This window comes from Schistocerca nitens, chromosome 4, assembly GCF_023898315.1.
Source record: "Schistocerca nitens isolate TAMUIC-IGC-003100 chromosome 4, iqSchNite1.1, whole genome shotgun sequence".
NCBI classification, from domain to species: domain Eukaryota; kingdom Metazoa; phylum Arthropoda; class Insecta; order Orthoptera; family Acrididae; genus Schistocerca; species Schistocerca nitens.
In genome coordinates this window covers 713,253,435-713,279,970 of record NC_064617.1, presented here as the reverse complement: position 1 = coordinate 713,279,970, position 26,536 = coordinate 713,253,435, and the positions used below count along the sequence as shown (strand labels likewise).

The window sequence follows — 26,536 nt, the reverse complement described above, 5'->3', positions numbered from 1 at the left end:
GTCGTCCGCTCTTCCACATTTAGAAAGAAGCCTTCCCTTAGTGACAAAGGCAGATAGCTGCAGCTGGAATTCACCCAGCCCTTTTTTTAATAAAACAAGGAAAAAAACTACATCGAGTGATTTTTGGGGAAATACGCTCTCCGTGATTGAAAGCAAATAAAACGTATTTGGTTCCGATGCACGCCAGCTGATGTGGAAACTGTCACTGGAGAACTGCTCACAAAATAATATTGTGCCCAGGTGAAGCACAGAGAGCAGGCGCTCATACAAGTCGTGTTATAGGGGTCATGATCCCTTCTCCCCCCCGCCCCCCCCCCCTCCCAAAGGAAATAAGGCAGTAACACTGTACTAACCACTGATGTAAACAAACAAGTTATTAGGATTATCTCAAAATATTTTTACATATTTAATTGTTATTATTAAATGCTAGGCATTTGTGGCACGTTAAATGTGGAATGTGACGACACATGATGTTCTGTTATACACTGAAGAGCCAAAGAAAATGGTACACCTGCATAATATCGTGTACGGCCTCCGCGAGCACGCAGTAGTGCCGCAGCACTACGTGGCATGGACTCGACTAATGTCTGACGTAGTGCTGGAGGGAACTGACACCATGAATCCTGTAGGGCTGTCCATAAATCCGTAAGAGTAGAGGGGGGAGGGAGGGGGAGATTTCTTTTGAACAGCACGTTGCAAGGCATCCCAGATATGCTCAAGAATATTCATGTCAGGTGGCCAGCGAAAGTGTTTAAATTCAGAAGATTGTTCCTGGAGCCACTCTGTAGCAATTCAGGACGTCTAGGGTGTCGCATTGTCCTGCTGGAATCGCTCAAGTCCGTCGGAATGAACAATGGACATGAATGGATGCAGGTGATCAGATAGGATCCTTACGTACGTGTTACTTGTCAGGGTCGTATCTAGACGTATCAGGAGTCCCATATCACTACAACTGCACACGCCGCACACCATTACAGAGCCGCCTCCAGCTTGAACAATCCCCTGCTGACATGCAGGGTCCATGGATTCATGAGGTTGTCTTAAACCCGTACACGTCCATCCGCTCGATACAATTTGAAACGAGACTTGTCCGACCAGGAACATGTTTCTAGTCAAATTTCGGTGTTGATGGGCCCAGGCGAGGCGTAAAGTTTTGTGTTGCGCAGTCATCAAGGGTACACGTGTGGGCCTTCGGCTTCTAAAGCCCATATCGATGCTGTTTCGTTGACTGGTTCGCATGCTGACACTTGTTGATGGTCCAGCACTGAAATCTGCAGCAATTTACGGAAGGGTTGCACTTATGTCACGTTGAACGATTCTCTTCAGTCGTCGTTGGCCCCGTTCTTGCAGGATCTTTTTCCGGCCGCAGCGATGTCAGAGATTTGACGTTTTACCGGATTCCTGATATTCACGATACACTCGTGAAGTGGTCGTACTGGGAAATCCCCTCTTCATTGCTACCTCGGAGATGCATCTACATCTACATTTATACTCCGCAAGCCACCCAACGGTGTGTGGCGGAGGGCACTTTACGTGCCACTGTCATTACCTTCCTTTTCCGTTCCAGTCGCGTATGGTTCGCGGGAAGAACGACTGTCTGAAAGCCTCCGTGCGCGCTCTAATCTCTCTAATTTTACATTCGTGATCTCCTCGGGAGGTATAAGTAGGGAGAAGCAATATATTCGACACCTCATCCAGAAACGCACCCTCTCGAAACCTGGCGAGCAAGCTACACCGCGATGCAGAGCGCCTCTCTTGCAGAGTCTGCCACTTGAGTTTATTAAACATCTCCGTAACGCTATCACGGTTACCAAATAACCCTGTGACGAAACGCGCCGCTCTTCTTTGGATCTTCTCTATCTCCTCCGTCAACCCGATCTGGTACGGATCCCACACTGATGAGCAATACTCAAGTATAGGTCGAACGAGTGTTTTGTAAGCCACCTCCTTTGTTGATGGACTACATTTTCTAAGCACTCTCCCAATGAATCTCAACCTGGTACCCGCCTTACCAACAATTAATTTTATATGATCATTCCACTTCAAATCGTTCCGCACGCATACTCCCAGATATTTTACAGAAGTAACTGCTACCAGTGTTTGTTCCGCTATCATATAATCATACAATAAAGGATCCTTCTTTCTATGTATTCGCAATACATTACATTTGTCTATGTTAAGGGACAGTTGCCACTCCCTGCACCAAGTGCCTATCCGTTGCAGATCTTCCTGCATTTCGCTACAATTTTCTAATGCTGCAACTTCTCTGTATACTACAGCATCATCCGCGAAAAGCCGCATGGAACTTCCGACACTATCTACTAGGTCATTTATATATATTGTGAAAAGCAATGGTCCCATAACACTCCCCTGTGGCACGCCAGAGGTTACTTTAACGTCTGTAGACGTCTCTCCATTGATAACAACATGCTGTGTTCTGTTTGCTAAAAACTCTTCAATCCAGCCACACAGCTGGTCTGATATTCCGTAGGCTCTCACTTTGTTTATCAGGCGACAGTGCGGAACTGTATCGAACGCCTTCCGGAAGTCAAGAAAAATAGCATCTACCTGGGAGCCTGTATCTAATATTTTCTGGGTCTCATGAACAAATAACGCGAGTTGGGTCTCACACGATCGCTGTTTCCGGAATCCATGTTGATTCCTACATAGTAGATTCTGGGTTTCCAAAAACGACATGATACTCGAGCAAAAAACATGTTCTAAAATTCTACAACAGATCGACGTCAGAGATATAGGTCTATAGTTTTGCGCATCTGCTCGACGACCCTTCTTGAAGACTGAGACTACCTGTGCTCTTTTCCAATCATTTGGAACCCTCCGTTCCTCTAGAGACTTGCGGTACACGGCACCGACTCACCACGTTCAAACTCAATTAACTCTTGATAACCTGCCGTTGTAGCCTCAGCAACTGGTCTAACAACTGCGGCAGACCGCAACGCCGTATTCTGCCTGTTTACATGACTCTGTATTTGAATACGCATGCCTATACCAGTCAATGCCGCTTCAGTGTATTTTGCAGTCTGATTAAATAAGATAGTCTGTCGCGGAAGACCAGGAGATTCGTGCTGGCGTACTGATGAAATTCAGAATTTTCGGGAGCATTTTATTAGACACGCTGTGAAGTTGAACGTTTATGGTGTCTTATTGCATTGGCTGTCGAGATTCCACGTGAAAACATAGTCTGCGGGCTATTTCAAGCTGCATGATCATAAGACATGGGAGAGTACTTTGTATACAATTTTGAGGAGCACACACTGACTATCTCTACTTTGCAGTTCGTAACAACTAAAGGATATTGTTTGCAGAGAAGCCAAACCACCGTAGACAGTAAACAGCAGAGAAGAGGTTTCAGTGATGTCTTCACTCTGGAACAATCCCACGTTTGGCAACAGGCACTGGCTAAGCATCTGCTGCACCTAAATTTACAATTCAAACTGCGTAGCCCGCCTGACGCAGAGTTTGCAGGTGCTTCTCTCCGTTGCGATTCTGGGTTAAATCGCAGACCTCGACGCAATGTTCCCAGGCGTGAGCACATACGGCTCTGGTGATGGTTTTCCGTCCATCGAATGAAGATGTTAAATTCGTCGGATCCTTGACATTGTTTTAGAGGTAATGCAGAACAAATTGGTGGAAGGAAGGGACTCCTAAGTTCACTCTAAGAACTCCATGTAGTGTGATGCTCGAAAAAGGAACTTCTGCACACGAACTACTACAGAGAGCAAACCTGCATCTACGAATGTACATTGCAATCCGCCGATATAATCCCGAACGCATTCTACCCAAACTACTGAACTTAAAGACTATGAGATAGTAAGAGGATGGTTCCCACTTTTCCTTACCGCTACAATTCATCCAATCAGTGTTACGTAGGCGGTGATAAATTCTGGTTGATCATTTGTTTTTATGTTAATCCCTCGTGGAATGTGCATCATCTGATAAACCAATACACTGTACATTTAAGAGATGCTTACACCCTGCGTGGTGGTGGCAGAGATTGATCCTTTATTTGCTACCAGTATCCTCAGATTGACCATTCCTTTCGTGCATTTCAGAAGGGCATCAACAGCTCGGAGACAGATAGATCATCACTCAGTAGTGTGTTCTTCGCAGTAAATTTACTCAAATGCAAGACGACAGACTAGGGTTTAACGCCCCGTCAACGATGAGCTCATTAGAGACGGAGCACAAGCTCAGACAGGGGATATTATGAGGACTGAAGTTGGCTGTGCTCTTTTAAAGGAACCATTCCGGCATTTACCTTCAGTGGTTTAGGTCAATCAGGGAAAATGTAAATCTGAATGTTTGGACAGAGATTTGAATCGCTGCCCTCCCGAAAATGAGTCCAGTCTCTTACCACTACACAGCATCACTTGGTCAAGAAGAGGGAAGCGAACGAGTTTTACACTTCGTCAAAAAGGCTGCGGTTACAGGCGAGAATGAGAAACAATTTGAAGTCGCGGTCTGGCATAGTCTTCGTGATCAGCATCTCGTGGTCTTGTGGTTAGCGTTACTGTCTTCTGATCTCGGGGCCGTGGGTTCGATTCCCGGCTGGGTCGGGGCTGTTCGGGACTGGGTGTGCGTGTGTTATTATCATCATCATCATCATCATCATCATCATCATCATCATCTTCGACGCGCAAGTCGCCGAAGTAGCATCAATAAAAAGACTCGCAGCAAGTGGCCGAAATCCCCAGAATGGGTTGATTAGAAGATTCCTGACAAAGTGTGACCTATCTGTACTTGTCAAAACTACTACGGAATTTAAACTGAAAATCACATATCGTGATTTGATGATTGATTGTCACGGTTGGGGCTAGATCTTGGTACTGACCTAGGATTTTTCCGCTCATTTATCACTCCTTTCACCTATGGCCGTACTTCGTTAGTGTAAAATGTAGGAATCTGCATCGTAGTTCGGAGTCAATAATACTTAGTGTAGCCTCTAATAAATAACTACGTCAGGTCACCAGTCTATCACTTCCAACAGGGCCATTTCTAGTAAAACATAGCAACATTTCGGTTAAGGAAACCTCTAGTTACACCTTTAATGGGCTCTCATGGGAGTCAATGCAACGTTACATCAGCTGCTGTTTAATTCATATTTGAATTACTGAAGATATGCGAAGACTTTTCTGTACAAGGGAAACAGTCCATTAAAAACATCCCCGTGATCACAGTGAACGGCTAATACTACCTCACACCTGTTTGTCATTGTCTCCATGCCAATATTGAAAAATTATTGGGTCAAGTTCCCTACCAGACATCCTAATGTGGTTCACAGTAGTCTCCCAAAAGATTTCTGGAGAATACACAACAAGGTCATTCTCCTTGTTCATCATTGTTGAACTATACGCGGCCTCAATGTTAAAAATTAACCTCAGGCTTATCTTCTTTCCCTCCTTCCATTCTTCACGAACAACATTCTGTATCTGGTGCAGTTGCGGGATTGTAAAACGTCTTCAAGTAAAGTCTAAACATGCTCAGCATGATTACATTGCGAGAAACATGTTGACAACGGCATCCAAATGAACGAACACTGAGACACACTCATCAGACACGTGCTTTCATTACCAGACACTCAATCGATGATGTGCAGGTACTGTACTGTCTTCAAAATGTGTTGCTAATAAAATTAGTAGTAAAGAAGTGATGAATTAAAACATCATGTCCGATGTGGCAGTTTTACTGCATGAACAAACGAATATGTAATAATCGTTAATCATTCTTCCTTTTCATCATTTTGTGGGGGTACCAGCGAGAGAATGTTTCGTAAAGGTTTGAAATCACATGTAAAGTTTGTTGTAAAGTTGCTAAGAGCCTTCATTCTTAAATACTGGATGAATAAAGCCTAGGTAATTTAGGCTGCCTCAAGACACGTACACATTTTCTAACTATAATAATTGTCTTAGAGTGTTAACTCTTTAACATAAGATCAAGGCAATTTAAATTTTTGAATTCGTCTAATAATTATATGAAATGTTGAAAAGCAAATTTTTGTTGCCCCTAGAAGCCATTCATAGGCAACATGCAACCAATGTCGTGTGCAATCAACCGGGTTAATCGTTTTATGATGTAAGTTATTATTATTGTTATTAACTTAGTTATTAGTAAAATAAGCACATAAATTAGCCTTTATTTTAAGACATAACGCTTTATAATATACATTATAAAAAGACGCAGCCCTTGCAGCGTTATTCAGATGATTAATTAATACACTGTCTAATCACGACTCTCTGTTGGCAGAAAAACAATCCTCAACTGCTTTTTGGAAAATTCTTTAACTGAAGTAACTCAGCGTTATGCTGAGAGAAACGATCCTCTAAATCTGTATTCTTTTGCCTAGGTTCTTGTATCTCTTTTTCCATAACTTCCAATTGTTGACACAAACGCGCAATTCCGCATTAACAGCATTGGTTGTATTCATAGTTAATGTTTCCTTTATTAGTAGTTTTTCATTTGCTGGTAATACATTTACCTATAAAATCTCGTCTACTTCTTTACGGAAACTTCGTTTTCGTACTCAGATACTCTCCCATTATTAGGCTCATAATTACCCCGTAAATCAACTCTGGAGCATGAGAAGGACAATTGATGAGAAGGACAATTGGAGTAGCATCAGGCTTCAACTTGTGTTTCAGAGGAAGATTCAACAGCACACTTTCCATGTTAATTTCATAATTCTAATCAGCATATTATACTGGGCAAGTGCAAATGAATCGCCCGGTTTACGAGCATTTATTCTTTTTTTTGTTGTTGTTTCGCGTCATTGCTCTCAGGAATTACACTAAACTTAATTCCTAATTTTTTTCGTTGTCCACAGCGATAAATACAACTCCCAATTGCACAGCGAACCATTATTTTTCACTCTAAAATTTCAAAATATACTCGCAAAACCCCTCAATAAACAGGTATCTCAATAATAGCTCAGCACTTATTTGTCAATCGTGGATGATGCTGTTATATACAGAGAAGTCGCAGCGGCAGAAAATTGCAGCTTTGTGCAAGCTCTGGCAGTTGACCCTCCACATAAATAAATGTAACGCATTGCGAACAAATATACAGACAGAACCATTACTACATGATTACGCGATTGCCGAACGAACACTACAAGCAGTCATATCCATTAAACCACCCTGTAGTCACCCAAAAATACAATGAAATGACAACACAGTTTATGGCAGCGGCGGGTTACTGAGCGCTTGCACGACTGGCTCTGATATGAAGGGCTTATTTCAATAGTGGTAAAGTCCATTACCTCCACTTTTCCGTCTATAATGCTTCTGACATTAATGGTCCAAACAAACAAAGAAAGGTTCATCTCTAGCAAGAAGCCATATTCTTGAATATTTCTGGTATCTCAACTTCAGATTTTTCAGTGCTCATTTAACTTTGGGACTCTGTATCTCAGAATGAACAAAAGTGGACTTGTACCACTACTGAAATAAGCCCTTCATATTAGCGTCGCAGCATGCACACACCCCGTGCACCATGTTTATTCTAGTAGCGGTGAAAGCGATCGCCGTCTAACGTCGCGAGTTGTAAGAGTGCTAGATGACTCACATCCAACTAATCACGCCAGTTCAATGCTAGACAATAAATAACCAGAGAGCGCCGGCCGTTGAGGCCGGGCGGTTCTAGGCGCTTCAGTCTTGAACCGCAGGTTGGAATCGTGCCTCGGGCATGGATGTGTGCGATGTCCTTAGGTTAGTTAGGTTTAAGTAGTTCTAAGTTCTAGGGGACTGAAGACCTCCGATGTTAAGTCCCATAGTGCTCAGAGCCATTTGAACCAGAGAGCAGCTACAACATTCAGGACCACTATCTCGCAATGGGATAGAAAAGAAATAGTTCAAAAAGTACAGGGTGTCCAACAAGCATCCGTACCTCTTAAGAAAACGCGAGAGGAAACATGAGCCACCATCGCTCAATTAACTGAACAGTCTCCAATGAAATCTATTCACAAAAGGACAATTGAACGTCTAGTGCCAAATGGTTCAAATGGCTCCGAGCCATCGGAGGTCTTCAGTCCCCTAGAACTTAGAACTACTTAAACGTAACAAACCTAAGGACATCACACACATCCATGCCCGAGGCAGGATTCGAACCTGCGACCGTAGCGGTCGCGCGGTTCCAGACTGTAGCGCCTAGAACCGCTCGGCCACTCCGGCCGGCACGTCTAGTGCCACGGTCAACAACGCACGCCCATATTATAAAAGATATGACTTAAACTGATGTTTGTGAAGAAACTTTTTAGCCTGTTGTCCTTTGTACAATCCTCAACAGCTCAAGGGTTTTATTTTCTGAAGAACGTGCATTGTATCGTAGTTCACACAGAAGCATAGCTCTCCTGTCTGACGAAAATCCCCATTACGTGCCAAAGATCATTTATTTCGCTTAATAAGGACTGGACTGCATCTACATCTGTACTATGAAACCAGCTTACACTTTTGGTACCCACCGCCTTTCCTGTTGAATACGTGCATAGCGCCTGGGACGATCGACTGTCGGTAGACTTATTTGTTGCTGTTGTGTGCTCAGTCCAAAGACTGGTTTGGTGCAGCTGTCCACACTATCCCACACTACGAAAAGCTCATCCTCCCTGCATAGCTGCTGCAACCTACATACATTTCAACCTGCTTGCTGTCTTGGTCTCCCTCTATAATCCTCCTCACCCCCCCCCCCCCAAATGCCCCTTCATTACCAAATCGATTATTCCTTGATGCCTCTGGTTGTGCCCTATTAATCGATCCCTTCTTTCAGTCACGTTGGGCCGTAACTTTCTTTTCCCCCCCAGTTTGATTCCATTTCTCTTCATCAGTTACCTGATCTATCCATGTAATCTTCGTCATTCTTCTACAGACGGCGTCATTATCCGCGAACAACATCACGATGCTTTTGACGTTACCCATCATACAGGGTGATTCATTTGTCACCACACATCGGTTTTATGCAACCCCTTGAGAAATCACGTGCGAGATTTTCGTATTATCTCATTCTCTATGAGCAAGCTATTAGCCCTACAGAAAAAATGAACAGGATCTTTTTGTATGAAATTTAATGTAGTTAAATTTTGTACTGTAATGCGTGTTTGCTGGAGATCACGGTTTTCGAGTTGTCCGAGAAAAACGCGTATGACGGTAATTTTTGTATGCTTTTCATGAATAATTCAAAAACTACAGCCTCTAGAGAAAACGTATCCCAGTACAAAATATAACTACATTAAATTACTACATTAAAAAGGTCAAGTTCATTTTTTCTGTAGCTAATCGTAGCAAGCGAGAGAATATGAAAATCTAACTCGTGGTATTTGAAGACGTTGCAAGTTACATAAAACCCAGTGGTAGGGGCACATGAATCACGTGTATAAATTGTCGTGAACAGGAACGACAAGAGTCTTTCGAAAGCCTGGTTAAAACTGAGACGTCCTGTGGACAAATCTATTTGTCGTCAGTAATTAACAGTCCAGTGTCGATACAATCGTGTTTCCTGTCGATACACTGTCGTTGGGGAAGCTGTCGAAAATGGTTCAAATTGCTCTATGCACTATGGGACTTAACATCTGTGGTTCAAAATGGCTCTGAGCACCATGGGACTCAACTTCTGAGGTCATTAGTCCCCCAGAACGTAGAACTAGTTAAACCTAGCTAACCTAAGGACATCACACACATCCATGCCCGAGGCAGGATTCGAACCTGCGACCGTAGCGGTCCCGCGGTTCCAGACTGCAGCGCCTAGAACCGCACGGCCACTTCGGCCGGCCATCTGTGGTCACCAGTCCCCTAGACTTAGAACTACTTAAACCTAACTAACCTAAGGACGTCACACACATCCATGCCCGAGGCAGGATTCGAACCTGCGACCGTAGCAGCAGCGCGGTTTCGCACTGAAGCGCCTAGAACCGCTCGGTCACAGATGCCGGCCAATGGAAGCTGTCACTATCTATTTAAATCAGTGCCCCTCCACTCAGACAAGTGTTACCGTAGTCACGAATCCAACGTCCCCTGCTTAATTTGGATCGGAAATTGTTCCACCGAAGCACTTTGGCTGATCTTCATAAATCGTCGTCGTCGGCATTCATCTAAAATATCAATGCCACTGTTCCACGATGATTAATCAAAATGGTGTAATTAGTGCACTCGCGAAACGCTTTCACCAAAGAGACAGACCAACAGCTAACATCATCTTTGCTTCAGAAATGCCAACTAAATTGACTGAAAGCTGCTGATAATTCCTATTCACAGCGCGATTAAATCGCTTTATGTACTCGTCGTACCTGTGAGTGAAATAAATAGAGAAAGCTCCGCCCTTTTATTTTCGTACAGCGTTCGTGCACATCACGTCGTACGCAGCCAACCCAGTTTTATTCCTGGCGTATAAATGCGGTGGCGGCTTGAACAAACAACTTCGCTATAAAAATCAGTGTGCATTCGAACAGTCAGTTGTGAACTGGCAGTATTAGTAGTAGGCTAAGGTGTCCACGTTCTTGCGTCACAAACCGCAATGTAGCAACATCTGTCAATCGGGTGTTGAAGACGTGCTACAGAATGTTTGAAGAAGAGGAAAGTGTGTCTTGCAGACCTTGACATCTGGATAAAAACAACAACACGTGCGCGCCTGCCGGGGCTTGACTGAAATGCAAAACACGGAAAATTCTTTACTGGAATAAATTATCACGGGTGAAGGAACTTGGTACTATCAATATAAACCTACCACAAAACGAGAAAGCGCAGAAATTCACATGAGACATAACCGCATTCCGGCCAATTTGATATCCCAAAGAACTGTGTTTTTTTTTTCAAAATGGGAGGGGGGGAGGGTATGTGGAACACGTGAAGCATTAAAACCACTGTCTTAACGTTTCTCTGTTTCCTATTAATCCAGTGACGAAACTTTTTTGAGCTGTGACTAGCTACGCTAACACATGACATCTACAAGTTAATCATTATAAAGGGACTCCAATGTGTAAAGGAAATAATAGTGCCGATAGCCTTTCATAATGTCTCTGAGCTGTGGTTGTCCTCCCCAGCAAGTTTTTTGTAGCTATAAGAAATCTCTAAGATTTTTAAAAAGGATTTGTATCATTAATGACTGGCTTTAAATGTTAAGAAATAGAACATTTTGCGCCTCACAAAATGAGAAAACGTAGTCTCCTATGTCCATATCATGTTATATATGAGTCGCAATTGGAATCGATGAAGCCATACTAATATCTGAGTGTCACAATTTATAGGGAGATGAAATGGAATGATCAAGTGAGCTCAATCGAAGATTTAGCAGATGGCAGACTTCGATTCATAGGTAGTGTACAGGGAAAATGCAATGATACATTCAAAACACTGGGACGACTCATCCTAGAATCTTGCTCAACTGTGTGGGACCCATTCCAAACAACAGGGGTTACTGACAGTATACAAAGAAAAGCAACACGTATAGTCACCAGTTTATCTGACGCGTGGGAGAGTGTCAAGGGGGGGGGATGATAAGGTGAAGTGGCCGACGATGGAAGAAGAAAGCCAACTACCCCGCGAAAGCCCACTGTCAAAGTTTCAAGAACCAGTACTGAATGAGGAATCTAGTAATATACTTGAGCCCCCTGCGCATCGCCCCCGCGGGGACAACGAAGACACTATTGGAGTAATTAGAACGTGCGCAGAAGCATTTAACCGTAATAAGTGATTGGGTTGGTAGCGCCGCCTGCTATGCACTTCACAATGATCTGCAGTGTGTAATGCAGATTTTGAGAACCACCTCGATACACGTTAGCAAGTTAAACAAGTCTGTGTTCAACCATTTACGCCTTCGGCACGCGGACCTTGCATTCGAACGTCAACATTGAGCGTGGCGAGTTCACGCTGCTGAACGATCAGAAACGAGCGACTTGTGAATATGGTACGTGTGCCTAAACATGGTGTACATTATACGCGATTGTAGTGCACAGCGTAGCAGCTGCTGTACGTTCTCAAATCACATTGTTCACGAAATGGAAGGGCCAGAAATTGCTAGGTTAACTCTATCAAAAGACGCACTTTTCCTCCTTTGTCCAAATGTTAGTCATGTTGATCTGTCTGTAGTATTTGTAAATAAAAATTTCACTATCTATAAAATGCTAGCCGGCCGAAGTGGCCGTGCGATTCTAGGCGCTGCAGTCTGGAACCGCGAGACCGCTACGGTCGCAGGTTCGAATCCTGCCTCGGGCGTGGATGTGTGTGATGTCCTTAGGTTAGTTGGGTTTAACTAGTTCTAAGTTCTAGGGGACTAATGACCTCAGAAGTTGAGTCCCATAGTGCTCAGAGCCATTTGAACCAGTTTTTTATAAAATGCTACAAGCCAAAAAGGAAAGTACCAAGTCCAGTCAATAAGGAAATTTTCATAACAAATAGTGCGATGCAGATGTACAACAGTTCTCCACATAAGATAAAGAAATTATTTTATCATTCTCACTTCTTAGTGAAACCATAAGGTCATTCATACTTGATCACTGTTCCTACTCTGCTGCACAATCTTTAGAATGTGTGAAATATAAGACTTGAAACAAGAAAGTAGAAAATACTTGTATATTACTGCAAGTAGTGCAAGCTGTCTTGTAGGTAAAACAAATCGAATAAACTCGCTTCTCAGATAGAGCACTTATATTTACAACCGGAACTACAGAATATACTTATGTTAAATTAATAAGAAAGTATCAAAATCTCTTAGAAAATGCGAAGGTGAGTAAAAAATTATTTTGATATAGTGAGATGCGAAGCAGCAACACATCATTCATTACCTTACAACTCTGTGTCTCTACTCATTACGCTACACTGACGATGTATAGCATACAACCACACTTTGCATCCTACGATTTCCTGAAAGATATTTTAGGTATGTTATTAACTGACATGTAATTATAACGCCCCCGGTAGCTGTGTGGTCAGCGCGCCAGAATATCAGTCCTAAGGGCCCGGGTTCGATTCCCGGCTGGGTCGGAGATTTTCTCCGCTCAGGGACTGGGTGTTGTGTTGTCCTAATCATCATCATTTCATCCCCATCAACGCAAAGATCGCCGACGTGGCGTCAAATCGAAAGACTTGCACCTGGCGAATGTAATTATAACAGGAACTATGAGTTTTGGATCTTCAGTGTGGCGTTGCCTTGAAACGGAATACTTTTCTACCGTGCAAGTTGCAATTTGAAAACTCTTTAACCAGCAATATGACGTATCCCGTCATTTTATTATAACAAATTGTACAAATAACGACAGGTTTTCAAGAGATACTCAATTTCCCGGTGCTTTGAGACGGCATACATTGGTATGAAACTCATCAAATATAAGCTTCAATCGAAAACCAATATGGCATCTCCCGATTATGTACTGAAGAGAGATGGCGTCATGTGAAGTAGGTGGCGATCTTCCATTTCACTGGTCTACGTTCAAATGCAGGGTCAGATTATCTGACCTGATTTCTGCACGTTCGGAAAGACTCTACGGCGTGATTTTTCCAAGCTATGACGTCAGAAACTAGGCGCGCTCAACGTTAACGTCAGAATGCACGGTCCGTCTGCGGCGGCTTTAGGCTACCAGTGTAGCGAAAAGTGCGAAGCTGGAACTTCAGAGAGGGTGGACAGCAGGGATGTGCCCTTACCGGGACTCGGAGGATGAGCTCGAGCACAAGTTGTGTCGCGAAAGGTGGAAGACTCACCGGCGACGCGCGCCCCGTGGGAATGGCTGAGGCGCCACGTGACCTGGAGCACGGAAGTCATGGCCAGAAGCCGTATCGCGGTACCCCGGGGCCCTTAGGAAGTGCGCAGGCACTTGGCCGAGGCGCCTCGGAAACTGGCCCGCCCCGCGCACTTCTGGAGCCTGCGTCATGACGGCCGAGCCGCGGCGTTGCCAACATCAGCCGCGGACGCGAGCGAAAAACTCGCCAGAGCTATTCCCGTACTGAGCAGCGCCGCTGCAGATGCGCATGCCGCAGGGGTAAGGCAGAGGGCGCAGGTCCTTACACAGCGAACGCCATAATCAAAGCAGAGAAGTGCCGTGTAAGTTTATTTGACAAGATCAGTCAAGTATGATGAAAAAAATTCGATTTATCTACCAGTGTAAAAAATTTTCAAAATCTTTTAGAAAAAAAAGGGAAATTCACCAAAGAAGTGTTTTGCAGATGAGCCCACGGAGTAATGAGAGAATGAAAGAAAATTTTCGACACATACAACTGTCTTCATTGGCACGTGGAAGACCTTCATGCAGGAAGCTTCAGATTGCGCATATTCTGTAATAAATAAATAGATAGTGTTTTCGACAAGAACAGAAGCTGAAGTAATTAATTAAAATTTGTGCTGAGGTCGGGACTCGAACTCAGGTCTCCTGCGTACTAAGCATGCTAACCACTACACCACAATGGCATTGTGGCTCATACAGCTGCACGGACTACCCTAGCCCAACGCCGTCCCTAACAAAAACCCCATTTCAAGCCTTCAACCTATTTTCTCCTTCTAAAATTGCCAGTATTGCCGAGGCTGTCCGACATTGGAACAGATCCCCAGCTTTGAACAAAATGGGGAAATCCTGCCTATACGTCACGCTTAAGTGATCTATTGATCAGATGGAATTACAGATTCCTGGAGAAAGATGAGTCTCAACTTTATTTTCGATAAGGATAGGAGCTGAAGTAATGAATTGTGCCTTGGCACAAATTTTAATTCACTACTTCAGCTTCTATCCTTACTGTGAGTTGAGACTCACATGTCTCCATGATACTGTAATTCCTAGAATAGCCTCTGGTGTTACTGACAGTAGCGTAATAGCTCTATGGGCTACGCCATATTAAGGCGTAGCGTGCCGCTCTTTTCGGTAACTTTGCACATACTCGAGAAAAAGACCAATAAAAGAATCTGCGATTTGATTTCGACAACTCTGTTTTAGTTGCTGTTGTATCGTCTGAGGAACTACAAGGCTACGAATGCTGTATGTGTATTATGTCTTGCGATGCGTGGTTAAAAATGTTTCACTCAAATCATATTTATGTTTTCCATGTACTGAAAAGCCACTTACAAACAAAATAATAATTCTGCAATAGCCTTGAACTGTGATATATTACGGACTTCTTTTAAGATAAAATTCAACACATCATTTTTAACGGAAATTATCGACACATTTGAAGGTAATTTAGTCACTACTCCAAGTGAATGTTGAAGGATCATTACTGTTTACAATATATATTTACGATCTAATGAATAACGTTGAAGGCTGCATGAGATTATTCGCAGACATGCGAAGGTTGCAACACCAGAAGACTCTAGTGAAACTGAGGAAGACCTTCGGAGCGTAGATGACTAGTGCAGGGAATGGCAGTAGACTTTGAACATAAATAAATGTAAAGTATTGTGCTTAAACAAGCAAGGAGATCCATTGCTGTACGATTACATTCTTCTTCTTTCGCTTGTACCTCTACCCGCATCGGCGCAGGGTCGACGTCGTTGTTAACGGATTGGGGATCGCCAGTTTAAGGGGTGGCCGGATGCTTTTTCTATCATCACCCCGTTATACCTCTCACCCCCGGAGAGGGAATATGTGTATCCCAACTGTCTGCGTGTTATGTTGTTCACTTGAAAGTGAACGGAACTTTTCTAAATGTTTCGAATCGCGTAAGTGCGGCGGCAGTTGGGTACCAAGCCGGTATTCACCTACAGGGATGTGGGTAACCGCCTAAAAATCGCAACCAGGTTGGTCGGTACACCAGTTCTCGTCGTTTATCCATCGAGTGCATTCGATCTGGGGTTGGCTCACCTACCCGTCTCGGAAACGGCGCCTAAACACTCACGGCTATGCGGGCGGGTTGCTCCTCTAGTACACTACTAATTATAAATCAGTAGAAATAGTACTGGCTCCGAAGCAACCTAAATAAGAACGACGACATAAACAAATGATACAACGAATAGATGGTAGGTTGAGTTTCAGAGGAAATAAGTGGCTTACCAAACAATTGTTCGACCGATGACTGGGTACTGCTCATCAGTCCGGAAAACTTGCCCAGCTGGATTAATTCACAGACGGAAAAAAAATTCGCAACATCAAAAAATAATTAATGAAGAATAATGAAATTGCGGGAAAACATTTGTTTGGATAGCATTTTTAAGTGTTTAACATTGCAAGATCACATGTTAAAGTAAGCGCGAGGCAAGCGATTACAAATGTGAAATGCTGGTAAATTAATAACCAGTGTAACCGCGAGAATGTTGAATGCAAAGATGCAAACGTCCATGCACTGTGTTGACAGCAGCCGGATGTCAGTTTCTGGGAAGAAGCTGCATGGCTGTTCCTCTTGGTTGGTCAATAAATGGACGGTCAATGTTGGTTGAAGAATACACTGTAGTTGTCGTCCGACAGTGTCCAATATGTGTGTCCAATATGTGTTCCATTGGAGACAGATCTGGTGATCGAGCAGAAAAAGGCAACAGTCGACACTCTGTAGAGCATGTTGGGTTACAAACGACATCCTGTTGGAAAACACCCCCTCGAATGCTGTTCATGAATGACAGCACAAGGGCTCGAATCACCAGACTGATATACAAATTTTCAGTCAAGGTGTGTGAGTTAACCACGGGAGTGCTCCTGCTCTCATACGACATCGCACTCCAGACCATAACTCCATAGGTCCAATGCGACTAAGCAACACACGACCATCACTGGCACCGAATCAGCTTCCATCAGAAAGCACATCAAATTTCCACCCTTCGTTCCAATGAGTTCTAGCTTGACCCCACTGAAGTCACAAATGGCGGTGATTTGGGATCAGTATGAACGCTACAGGGCGTCTGTCTCCGAACTGTACTTTAAGTAACCGAGTTGTAACAGTTCGTTGTGTCACTGTGGTGCAAACTGCCGCTCAAATTGTTGCTGTAGATGCAGTATGATGCGCCACAGCCATACGCCGAATAGCGTTATTTAATACAAACAAGATTTGCATTCTCATAAGGACGTTAATAGTGTCATTCTTTTGGCGACTGGCGCGAATGTTCATTAATCATCATCTTTCAGATGTTGAAACACGCCTATCGACGTTCGTTTATGTCGCACAACTCCTTCATGTTGCGATTTTTTTTCCGTCAATGTGGATGAGAAGATTTTCTTGTATGTGTACATTTTAAAAAAGGGTGCCATTTATTATATGAAATCGAAATTTTGTGTAGGACGAGAATATTTTGTTACACTTGCTCATTAACGAAGACACTGAGATGGACGTCACGCTTGGCGCTTGTAAAATCACGGGTTCTGTTAGCAGCAAAGCACGCGGAGTGTTGGACATGTAAACAGACGTGTGGGCGCCGCGGAACGGTTTAAAAGGCCGGAGACTGGCCCAAGCGGCGAAGTCGTGGGCGGCAACCGGTGGCCAGCTGGCGGGGGGGAGCAGCTGTGGAATACGGGACGCGCAGCTGCCGGGCTGGGCTGGGCTGGGCTGCAGACAGTAGCAAAAAACCATTCAGCCGGCAGTCTCCCCAGTCTCAGGGGGCACGTCCTGGAGGATACGCCGCGCTTCTCTCTGCCACTCGGCTGCTGCAGCTGTTGCACTAGCTTATGTGCGTGTTACTGCAATTTAAAAGCACACGCTGAATGTCCCGTAATGTTGCAAGATGCGTCAAAAAGACTGCCTTGGTTATGAACCGTGAGGAGTATTTTACCGGCCCAGCAAAATAGATGCGCAAGTTTTCCAGACGATGAACAGTTGTAATAGATTAGGGAAGTGACCGGAAGTCTCCGAATACGTCACTGAACGATCTCTGTGTCAAGTCCGACTATGTACCTCAAGAGTACAAGAACGTACACAGCACCTAAGCTTTGAGGGGGGGGGGGGGGGGGGGGGGGGGCAAGTGATGTTAGTTTCGCTGTGAATGACGAAATTGTTTAGGGGTTTCACGGTTCTGGGTACACTTGCTACGAGTCAATATGCATTACTAGTTATGGATTTATAAAACTGGTACTGAATTACCCAATATGTCCATCTGTTTGGCGGGAAGGATGGAGCTTGGTTCCCGAAGATTCGTTTTCTAGGGGCTTTGGGTGGGGAGTGAGAAGGCAACTGCCGTGTCGTGCCCCCATCTGGATACGATCTTCCCTTTGTAAGCAAGAATATGAACAATGCAAAGAGAACTTTAAAGTCAACATGTGTATTCGGAAAACAACTGAATGAGTCCTATCGAAACCGAGCAGTAGGTACTCCACTGGTTCGGGCATTCTATTGGTAAGCTTCGAAAAAGAATATATACTGCCTGACAAAGTGAAACACCCGGAAGACAAGGTCGGATATCAATGTAATTTCGTACATGTACACACCATTGGCTAGTACGTAAATCATCAGAGTTGCATTTCACTGTGACAGGCAGAACAGCCACACGAGTTGATGAGTGTTCTTCGTGTTTAGCGCCTGTTACTATACCTGATGAGGTATACGAGGGGCGTAAACAACTTCAGACCTTGAGTGATCACTATGGAGGACACGGCACGGACATGATGCTGTCTCACACAAGTACGCTACATCACCACCAGACAGAGAAGGAATGGGATCTCATTGTCCATCTCCGTTTGGCCAGCTGGTCGAATCATGCAATATTCACATGTGCCTGCCATACGAGAACAAGTAACGGACTCCCTGCAACAACCTGTGTCATCCCAAGCCATTGGTTGCAGACTAAGATCATTTGGAGTAGGAAATAACCGTACCATATGTAAGCTGCCTTTAACATCACAATACAAACGACTGCCTTTGAGTGGAAGCATGGACAGGTTGAATGTCGTCGAATTCTTTTCAGGGATGAATCACAGTCCGGGACTACCCCAGGTGATCATTGTCAGCGAATATGGCGGCGGCAAGGGGAGACGTCGCATTCTTCAAATGTTTTGGGGAGGCGCGGCGGTGTTGCTCCTGGCGTATGGTTTGGGGGCCATCGAGTATGACTTCGGGTCGTGGGTGGTGATGACTGGGGAACTCTGACGGCACAACAGTATGTCGTAGGCACCCTGTGTCCTCGTGTGTTTCCTCTAATGTGACAGTATCGTGGAGACATTTTTCAACAGGTCAATACTCGTCCAAAAGTGGCATATGTCTCCATGAACTGGCTGCGTGATGTAGAGATACTCCCTTGGCCAGCAAAATCCCCAGATCTGTCCCTGATAGAGCATCTGTTTGGATTGGATTGATATGGGGGAAAGAGACCAAACAGCGAGGTCATCGGTCTCATTGGATTAGGGAAAGATGGGGAAGGAAGTCGGCCGTGCCCTGTCAAAGGAACCATCCCGATATTTGCCTGAAGCGATTTAGGGAAAACACTTAGACTTATCTTTGGTCCTTGTTTAAAATTTTTGGCAATGTACGTGACAAATGACACAATTAGCTTCAACATTACGACTCCCATAGGGTCAACTAATGAATTTGAAGGTCTTGAAATGTACTACGATAGAAAGAACAAAAATGGTATGTTACCTTGAACAGTATTCTCGGTAAGAATTTTATGGTATAATTATAATGTAATTGTGTACTGATGCTGAAATATGTATGTTAACTGCAGCATGATCTCACAAGAGCTAAAAAGCCGTAATTGCACCTGTATATCCAGAAGAAAATACGTAACAGACAAAAAGCGAAAGCATTAACAATGAGACATGACTGGGACTCCTAACAATAAGAAAAAAATTTCATTAAGTGGTTTAAGAGGATTATATATAGCGTAGTTGTCATTAAACTTTCGTCACTTAAGGCAGTGTAGACGAAAGACTATTTATTGTGCGCTGCATAATATGTGTAATTGGCCTTCAACCGAAACTTATTTTTGGATGAAGTAGACTGTTGCATGCTTTCAAGATAAGCGGTACAAGAAAGATGATGGGGAGAATGAGGACAGGCAAAAGTTAGCAGAGATTCGTGCTGCTGTAAAAAGAGCGATGCGCGAAGCATACAACCATTACCACCGTCATAACTTAGCAAAAGATCTTGCTGAAAACCCAAGGAAATTCTAGTCTTACGTAAAATCGGTAAGCGGGTCGAAGGCTTCCATCCAGTCACTCACTGACCAGTCTGGCCTGGTATCGGAAGACAGCAAAACAAAAGCTGAAATTTTAAATTTAGCATCATTTGAGAAATCTTTCACGCAGGAGGATCGTACCAACATACCGCCGTTTGAATCTCGTACAGATTCCTGTATGGAGGACATAGTGATAGACATCCCTGGGGTTGCGTAGCAGCTGAATGGGTTAAAAATAAATAAATCGCCAGGTCCTGATGGGATTCCAATTTGGTTTTACAGAGAGTACTCTACTGCATTGGCTCCTTACTTAGCTTGCATTTATCGCGAATCTCTTGCCCAACGTTAACTCCCGAGCGACTGGAAAAAAGCGCAAGTGACGCCTGTATACGAGGTGTGGCTAGAAAAAAACCGGACTAGTACTGGTGAAACAATAAAACGAATGCAATAAGGCTGAAAGTCGCGTGGCCTGTCACGTGACTCTCGCTCCGCCTACTGCTCGAGTTTCATCTGCCTCCTGCACTCAGTCTGCCCGTGGCGTTTGTTTTAAGTAGTTGACGTTTTGTCTGTGCGTCGGAAAATGTTGAGTGTACAGAAAGAACAGCGTCTTAACATCAAATTTTGTTTCAAACTAGGAAAATCTGCAAGTGAAACGTTTGTAATGTTACAAGTGTACGGCGATGATTGTTTATCGCGAACACAAGTGTTTGAGTGGTTTAAACGATTTAAAGATGGCCGCGAAGACACCAGTGATGACACTCGCACTGGCAGACCATTGTCAGCAAAAACTGATGCAAACATTGAAAAAATCGGTAAACTTGTTCGACAAGATCGCCGTTTAACAATCAGAGCAGTGTCTGAGTTAACAGGAGTTGACAAGGAAAGTGTTAGGCAGATTCTTCATGAAAGTTTCAACATGAAACAAAGTGTGTTCAAAAATGGTTCCAAAGTGTCTCACAATTGAACAGAAGGAACGCCGAAGAATGATTTGTTCTGACATCCTGGAAAACATTGAAAGTGATCCCACCTTCTTACAAAATGTTATTACTTGCGATGAATCGTGGTTTTTTACTTACGATCCCGAAACTAAACGCCAATCGATGCATTGGAAAACTCCTGGTTCTCCACGACAAAAAAAAGCACGAATGTCAAAATCGAAATTCAAGGCAATGATGATTGTTTTTTTTTTTTTTTTTACATCAAAGGGATTGTGCACATTGATTGGGTACCAGAGGGACAAACAGTGAATCAGCATTACTACATTAGCGTCCTGGCTACCCTACGTGAGCGAGTACGGAGAAAACGGAACGATTTGTGGAGAAAAAAGTCATGGATCCTTCACCAAGACAATGCCCCAGCTCACAGTGCGTTGTCAGTGAAGACGTTTTTGGCAAAACACAACATTCCCATCTTAGATCATCCACCCTACTCACCTGATTTGGCCCCCTGTGACTTTTTTCTTTTCCCTAAAGTCAAGTCAGCTTTGAAAGGAACTAGATTTGAGACTGTTGAAGCAGTAAAAGAAAAAGCGACGGGAGTAATGTATGGACTTACCGAAAATGATCTGCAGCATTGCTATGAACAGTGGAAAATTCGTATGGAGCGGTGTAGAGACCGAGGAGGAGAGTACATGGAAGGAGATAACATGAAATTGTAAATAATTGTAAATAAATGTTTTTTCCAGCATCAGTCCGGTTTTTTTTCTAGCCGCACCTCGTACAAGAAGGGTAGAAGGACGGATCCTCAAAATTACTGACCAATATCCTTAACATCGGTTTGTTGCAGGATTCTCGAACATATTCTCAGTTCGAATATAATGAATTTCCTTGAGAGAGAGATGTTGCTGTCCATGCATCAGCACGGCTTTAGAAAGCATCGCTCCTGCGAAATGCAACTCGCTCTTTTTTCACATGATATCTTGCGAACGATGGATGAAGGGTATCAGACGGATGCCATATTCCTTGACTTCCGGAAAGCGTTTGACTCGGTGCCCCACTGCAGACTCCTAAGTAAGGTACGAGCATATGCGATTGGTTCGCAAAAATGTGAGTGGCTCGAAGACTTCTTAAGTAATAGAACCCAGTATGGTGTCTTCGATGGTGAGTGTTCATCGGAAGTGAGGGTATCACATGGAGGGCCCCAGGGAAGTGTGGTAGGTCCGCTGTTGTTTTCTATCTACATAAATGATCTTTTGGATAGGGTGAATAGCAATGTGCGGCTGTTTGCTGATGATGCTGTGGTGTACGGGAAAGTGTCGTCGTTGAATGACCGTAGGAGGATACAAGATGACTTGGACAAGATTTGTGATGGGTGTAAAGAATGGCAGCTAACTCTAAATACAGATAAATGTAAATTAATGCAGATGAATAGGAAAAAGAATCCCGTAATGTTTGAATACTCCATTAGTAGAGTAGAGCTTGACACAGTCACGTCGATTAAATATTTGGGCGTAACATTGTAGAGCGATATGAAGTGGGACAAGGCGTGGGGAAGGCGGATAGTCGTCTTCGGTTCATTGGTAGAATTTTGGGAAGATGTGGTTCATCTGTAAAGGAGACCGCTTATAAAACACTAATACGAGCTATTCTTGAGTACTGCTCGAGCGTTTAGGATCCCTATCAGATCGGATTGAGGGAGGACATAGAAGCAATTCAGAGGCGGGCTGCTAGATTTGTTACTGGTAGGTTTGATCATCACGCGAGTGTTACGGAAATGCTTCAGGAACTCGGGTGGGAGTCTCTAGAGGAAAGGAGGCGTTCTTTTCGTGAATCGCTACTGAGGAAATTTAGAGAACCAGCATTTGAGGCTGACTGCAGTACAATTTTACTGCCGCCAATTTACATTTCGCGGAAAACCCACAAAGATAAGAGAGATTAGGGCCCGTACAGAGGCATATAGGCAGTCATTTTCCCCTCGTTCTGTTTGGAAGTGGAACAGGGAGAGAAGATGCTAGTTGTGGTACGAGGTACCCTCCGCCACGCACCGTATGGTGGATTGCGGAGTATGTATGTAGATGTAGGTGTAGATGAAATTCCTCCAAAATGGCGGCCACTGCATTCAACTAGCAGGGTAGTACTTTAAGAGGACTTGAAAGCAAGGCTTTGGAATAGCAGCAATTTGCATTACTCTCTCAGTCGAGACGATCTCCTGACGGCGAACTCTGGAACAGCGGATCGCACGCCACGTGCCACGGACGCGACGCGGTAGGAAGTGCAGGAGGTGAGGTGTGTCGCAACGCGCTGTATAGGTGGGTGGGCGGCCAGTTGCCGAGTTCGCCAGCCTGCGGCCCACGGGACGGCCACCCACGTCCGGCCGACGCCGGAATTCGCGTTGGCTCCGCTGAGGTAACAGAGCGCGCGTCGGCGGCTCGTCGCCAAGGCCGCCACACCCAGGCCTCTGTTCCGCGCCGCGGGGCGCGTCCACACCTCTCTCTCCACGCGCTGCACTTGACGCACTGTTTTCTCACAGAACACGCGAGCCTCCAAACGTGACTACTTCGTCACTGTCGCCTTCAACAAATGCACACTGTGCCAGCCAGGTATTTAAATTTGATCTGCAAGGCGGCAGAAAGAACACAGTAACATCGTAACCGAATACTGCAATAAACACTTCAATTTTTTTCCATAAGGCGTTTCAGAGAACATTCTCCGTCGAAAGGTGGTAACACGACTGATTCCATGAGTACTGCTCTCTGACACTAATGGAAATGGAAAACATTGCACCATGTATGAAATGACCGACCGATACCAAAACTGCTATTCCAGTATTTCATGTCTGTGGGCTATGTCGCTTAAGGGGGGTTGGACGTCAAACGGGCCGACTTGGACCAGGAGAGGCATCACTGGACATTTTAATTTCCAGTGTCTATACTTTTACAAATAAATTTATAAAACTTTGTCAGCATCACCAGGAAGGATTCAGGATTCACACTCATTGCAGTGGAAGTTCGAAAATATAACGAAATAAATTTTTTTTTACGTGTGAAATTTTATCATTTTTTTCACTTACTAATGGCTGCGTTTGTTGCTATAGGTACACTTTTCTTCATAAGTTAGAGATTATTCGATGAATTTTGCACATCATACATACCATACTCACAGGTGTATGAAACTCTAGAATTTATTTAATTTATGAAAAAACGAATGAACTGTTATATTTTAAACTTCATGTTTAGGAAAAACACAAATTTTATAGTTAATACCTCAATTTTTCCACAGTTTTTAATGGATTTCGTAAATTCCAGAGTTTCATTCACCTTTAAGTATGGTTTGTATGCATTGCACAATTCATCGAAGAATCTCTCTTACTTATGAAGAAAAGTGTACCTATAGCAACAAATACTGCCATTAGTAAGTGAAAAAAATCATGAAATTTCACATGTAAAAAAGATTATTTCGTTATGTTTTCGAACTTCCACTGCTATGAGTGTGAATTCTGAAAACTTCCTGGTCATGCTGACAAAGTTTTATGATTTTTTTTTGTAAAAGTGGTGCCTCTCCTGCTCCAAGTCGGTCCGTTTGACGTCCTACCACCCTGAAAGTGTCACTCTTGTGCGAAATTGGTTTCAGTATTTTCAGTACAGAAAAAAGTCATTCCTACAGGTGACGAATGACGTGAGCACCCGATGTCCATTTAGTGTGTCTAACGTAACAGTTGCAAGTGGAGATCGCAACAGAGGACGTGCAATGTAGCTTATCGCCAAATTTTGGACTTTGAGAAGGGTCGAATCATTCTAACCTGGACATGGGTGCATCATACAGACAGATCGCACAGACGGCTGTAGTGCAACGACTGCAGGACTTGTGGTGACACGATGGACTCAGGAACTCGGGACAACAGTGTATCAAGAAGAGTAGGTGCAGCTCCTTCCATACGGACTACACCACAAGAAGATCGTAAGATTGTTCAACAGGCACCGACGACATACGGATGACAATAGCTGAAATTCGGGCTAGGTTCCCACGAACTATCCCAAGTAAATTACTGCAATCTGGTTAGACATCACAAGTCATTATGCAACGTTTGCCATACCACAGATAGCAGAAGCAACTGAGACACTGACTGGCAATCTGTTTGTGTTGGTTACATTGACGCCAACATGCTCGTAGAAGACCTGGTGAAAGATGACAGGAAGCAGCGATTTTCAACACCCATACCTCTCCATATCCTGAAATCCCGGTGTGGCGAGCAACCGGATGAAACAGGACTGATTCCGTAGCTGCTGAAGGCAGTCTGAATGCTAGCCAGCACGTGGGAAGAAGGGTAAACCCCACTGCCATATCCGGTTTGGCCAGGGTACCAAATGGCATATCCCAGCAAGATAACGCAAGACACCATACTGCAGTTAACATAAAAAACGCACTGAGGAATGGACGGATCCTTGACATGCCTACACAGTCCACTGATTTGTCACCCATAAAGTACGTCGGGGCTGCAGTAGCAAAGTGTGTATTTTCATATCAACCTGCAACCAGCACTCTTCATGAATTGAAACAGCACATGTTTAAGGCATAGAATGATATTTCTCAGGATGACTTCGGGCACTTTTTGCTTTCATACCGCAACTTATCCAAGAATATTCGTCCTTCACAGGGTAACATCTCACACTGCTAAATATGATGGATATCAGCAAATGTAGTCAATCTGTCACTCATCTGTGCTCGTACGATGCATATTAATAATTTATTACTGTCATAAGAGCGAGTAAGAGCGACGTACACTGACGGAAAAACCGCAACACCAAAAAATAATTAATGCAGAATAACGAAATATCTTGAATACATTTGTGTGGTTAACAAAATGGTTCAAATGGCTCTGAGCACTATGGGACTTAACTTCTGAGGTCATCAGTCCCCTAGAACGTAGAACTAATTAAACCTAACCAACCTAAGGACATCACACACATTTATGCCCGATGCAGGATTCGAACCTGCGACCGTAGCGGTCGCGCGGTTCCAGAATGTAGCGCCTAGAATCGCTCGGCCACTCTAGTTAACATATTTAAACGATTAACACTGCAAGATCACAGGTGAAAGTACGCGAGAGAGATAATATTGCAGATGTGAAACGCTGGTACATTAATAACCACTGTAACCATCATAATATTGAACGCAAGCATGCAAACGTGCATGCACTGTGTTCTACAGGTGCCGGACGTCACTTTGTGGGATGGAGCTCCATGGCTGTTACACTTAGTCGGTCAATACAGAGACGGTTAATGCTCTTTTGGATGACTGGAGTTTTCGTCCGATGATGTCCAATGCGTGCTAAATCGAAGACACTCTGGTTACCGAGCAGACCGAGGCTACATGTCAACACTCTGTAGAGCATGTTGGGTTACAACAGCGGTATATGGACGAACATTATCCTGTTGGACAACACCCCCTGGAATGCTGTTCAGGGATGGCAGCATGACAGTTCGAATCACCAGACTGACGTACCGTTTTGCAGTCAGGGTCCGCGGGATAACAACGAGAGTGTTCCTGCTCTCATACGAAATCGCACTCCCGACCATAATTCCAGG

General features: G+C 44.0%; 1 protein-coding gene across 4 annotated transcripts in view; it reads right to left on the bottom strand.

The window, feature by feature from the left end:
- Window positions 1–26,536, bottom strand: part of LOC126252757 (liprin-beta-1) — a 1,040,988-nt gene that overhangs the window by 124,562 nt on the left and 889,890 nt on the right. Inside the window, exon 1 of one of the 4 annotated variants that reach the window (XM_049953676.1) lies at window positions 13,698–13,773. The exons of the other annotated variants lie outside the window; for them this stretch is intronic. Coding sequence (XP_049809633.1) covers window positions 13,698–13,758 — 61 coding nt within the window. The 5' untranslated portion in view covers window positions 13,759–13,773. Of the gene's footprint in view, window positions 1–13,697; window positions 13,774–26,536 lie in introns of those variants that run through there. 4 annotated transcript variants of the gene reach the window in all.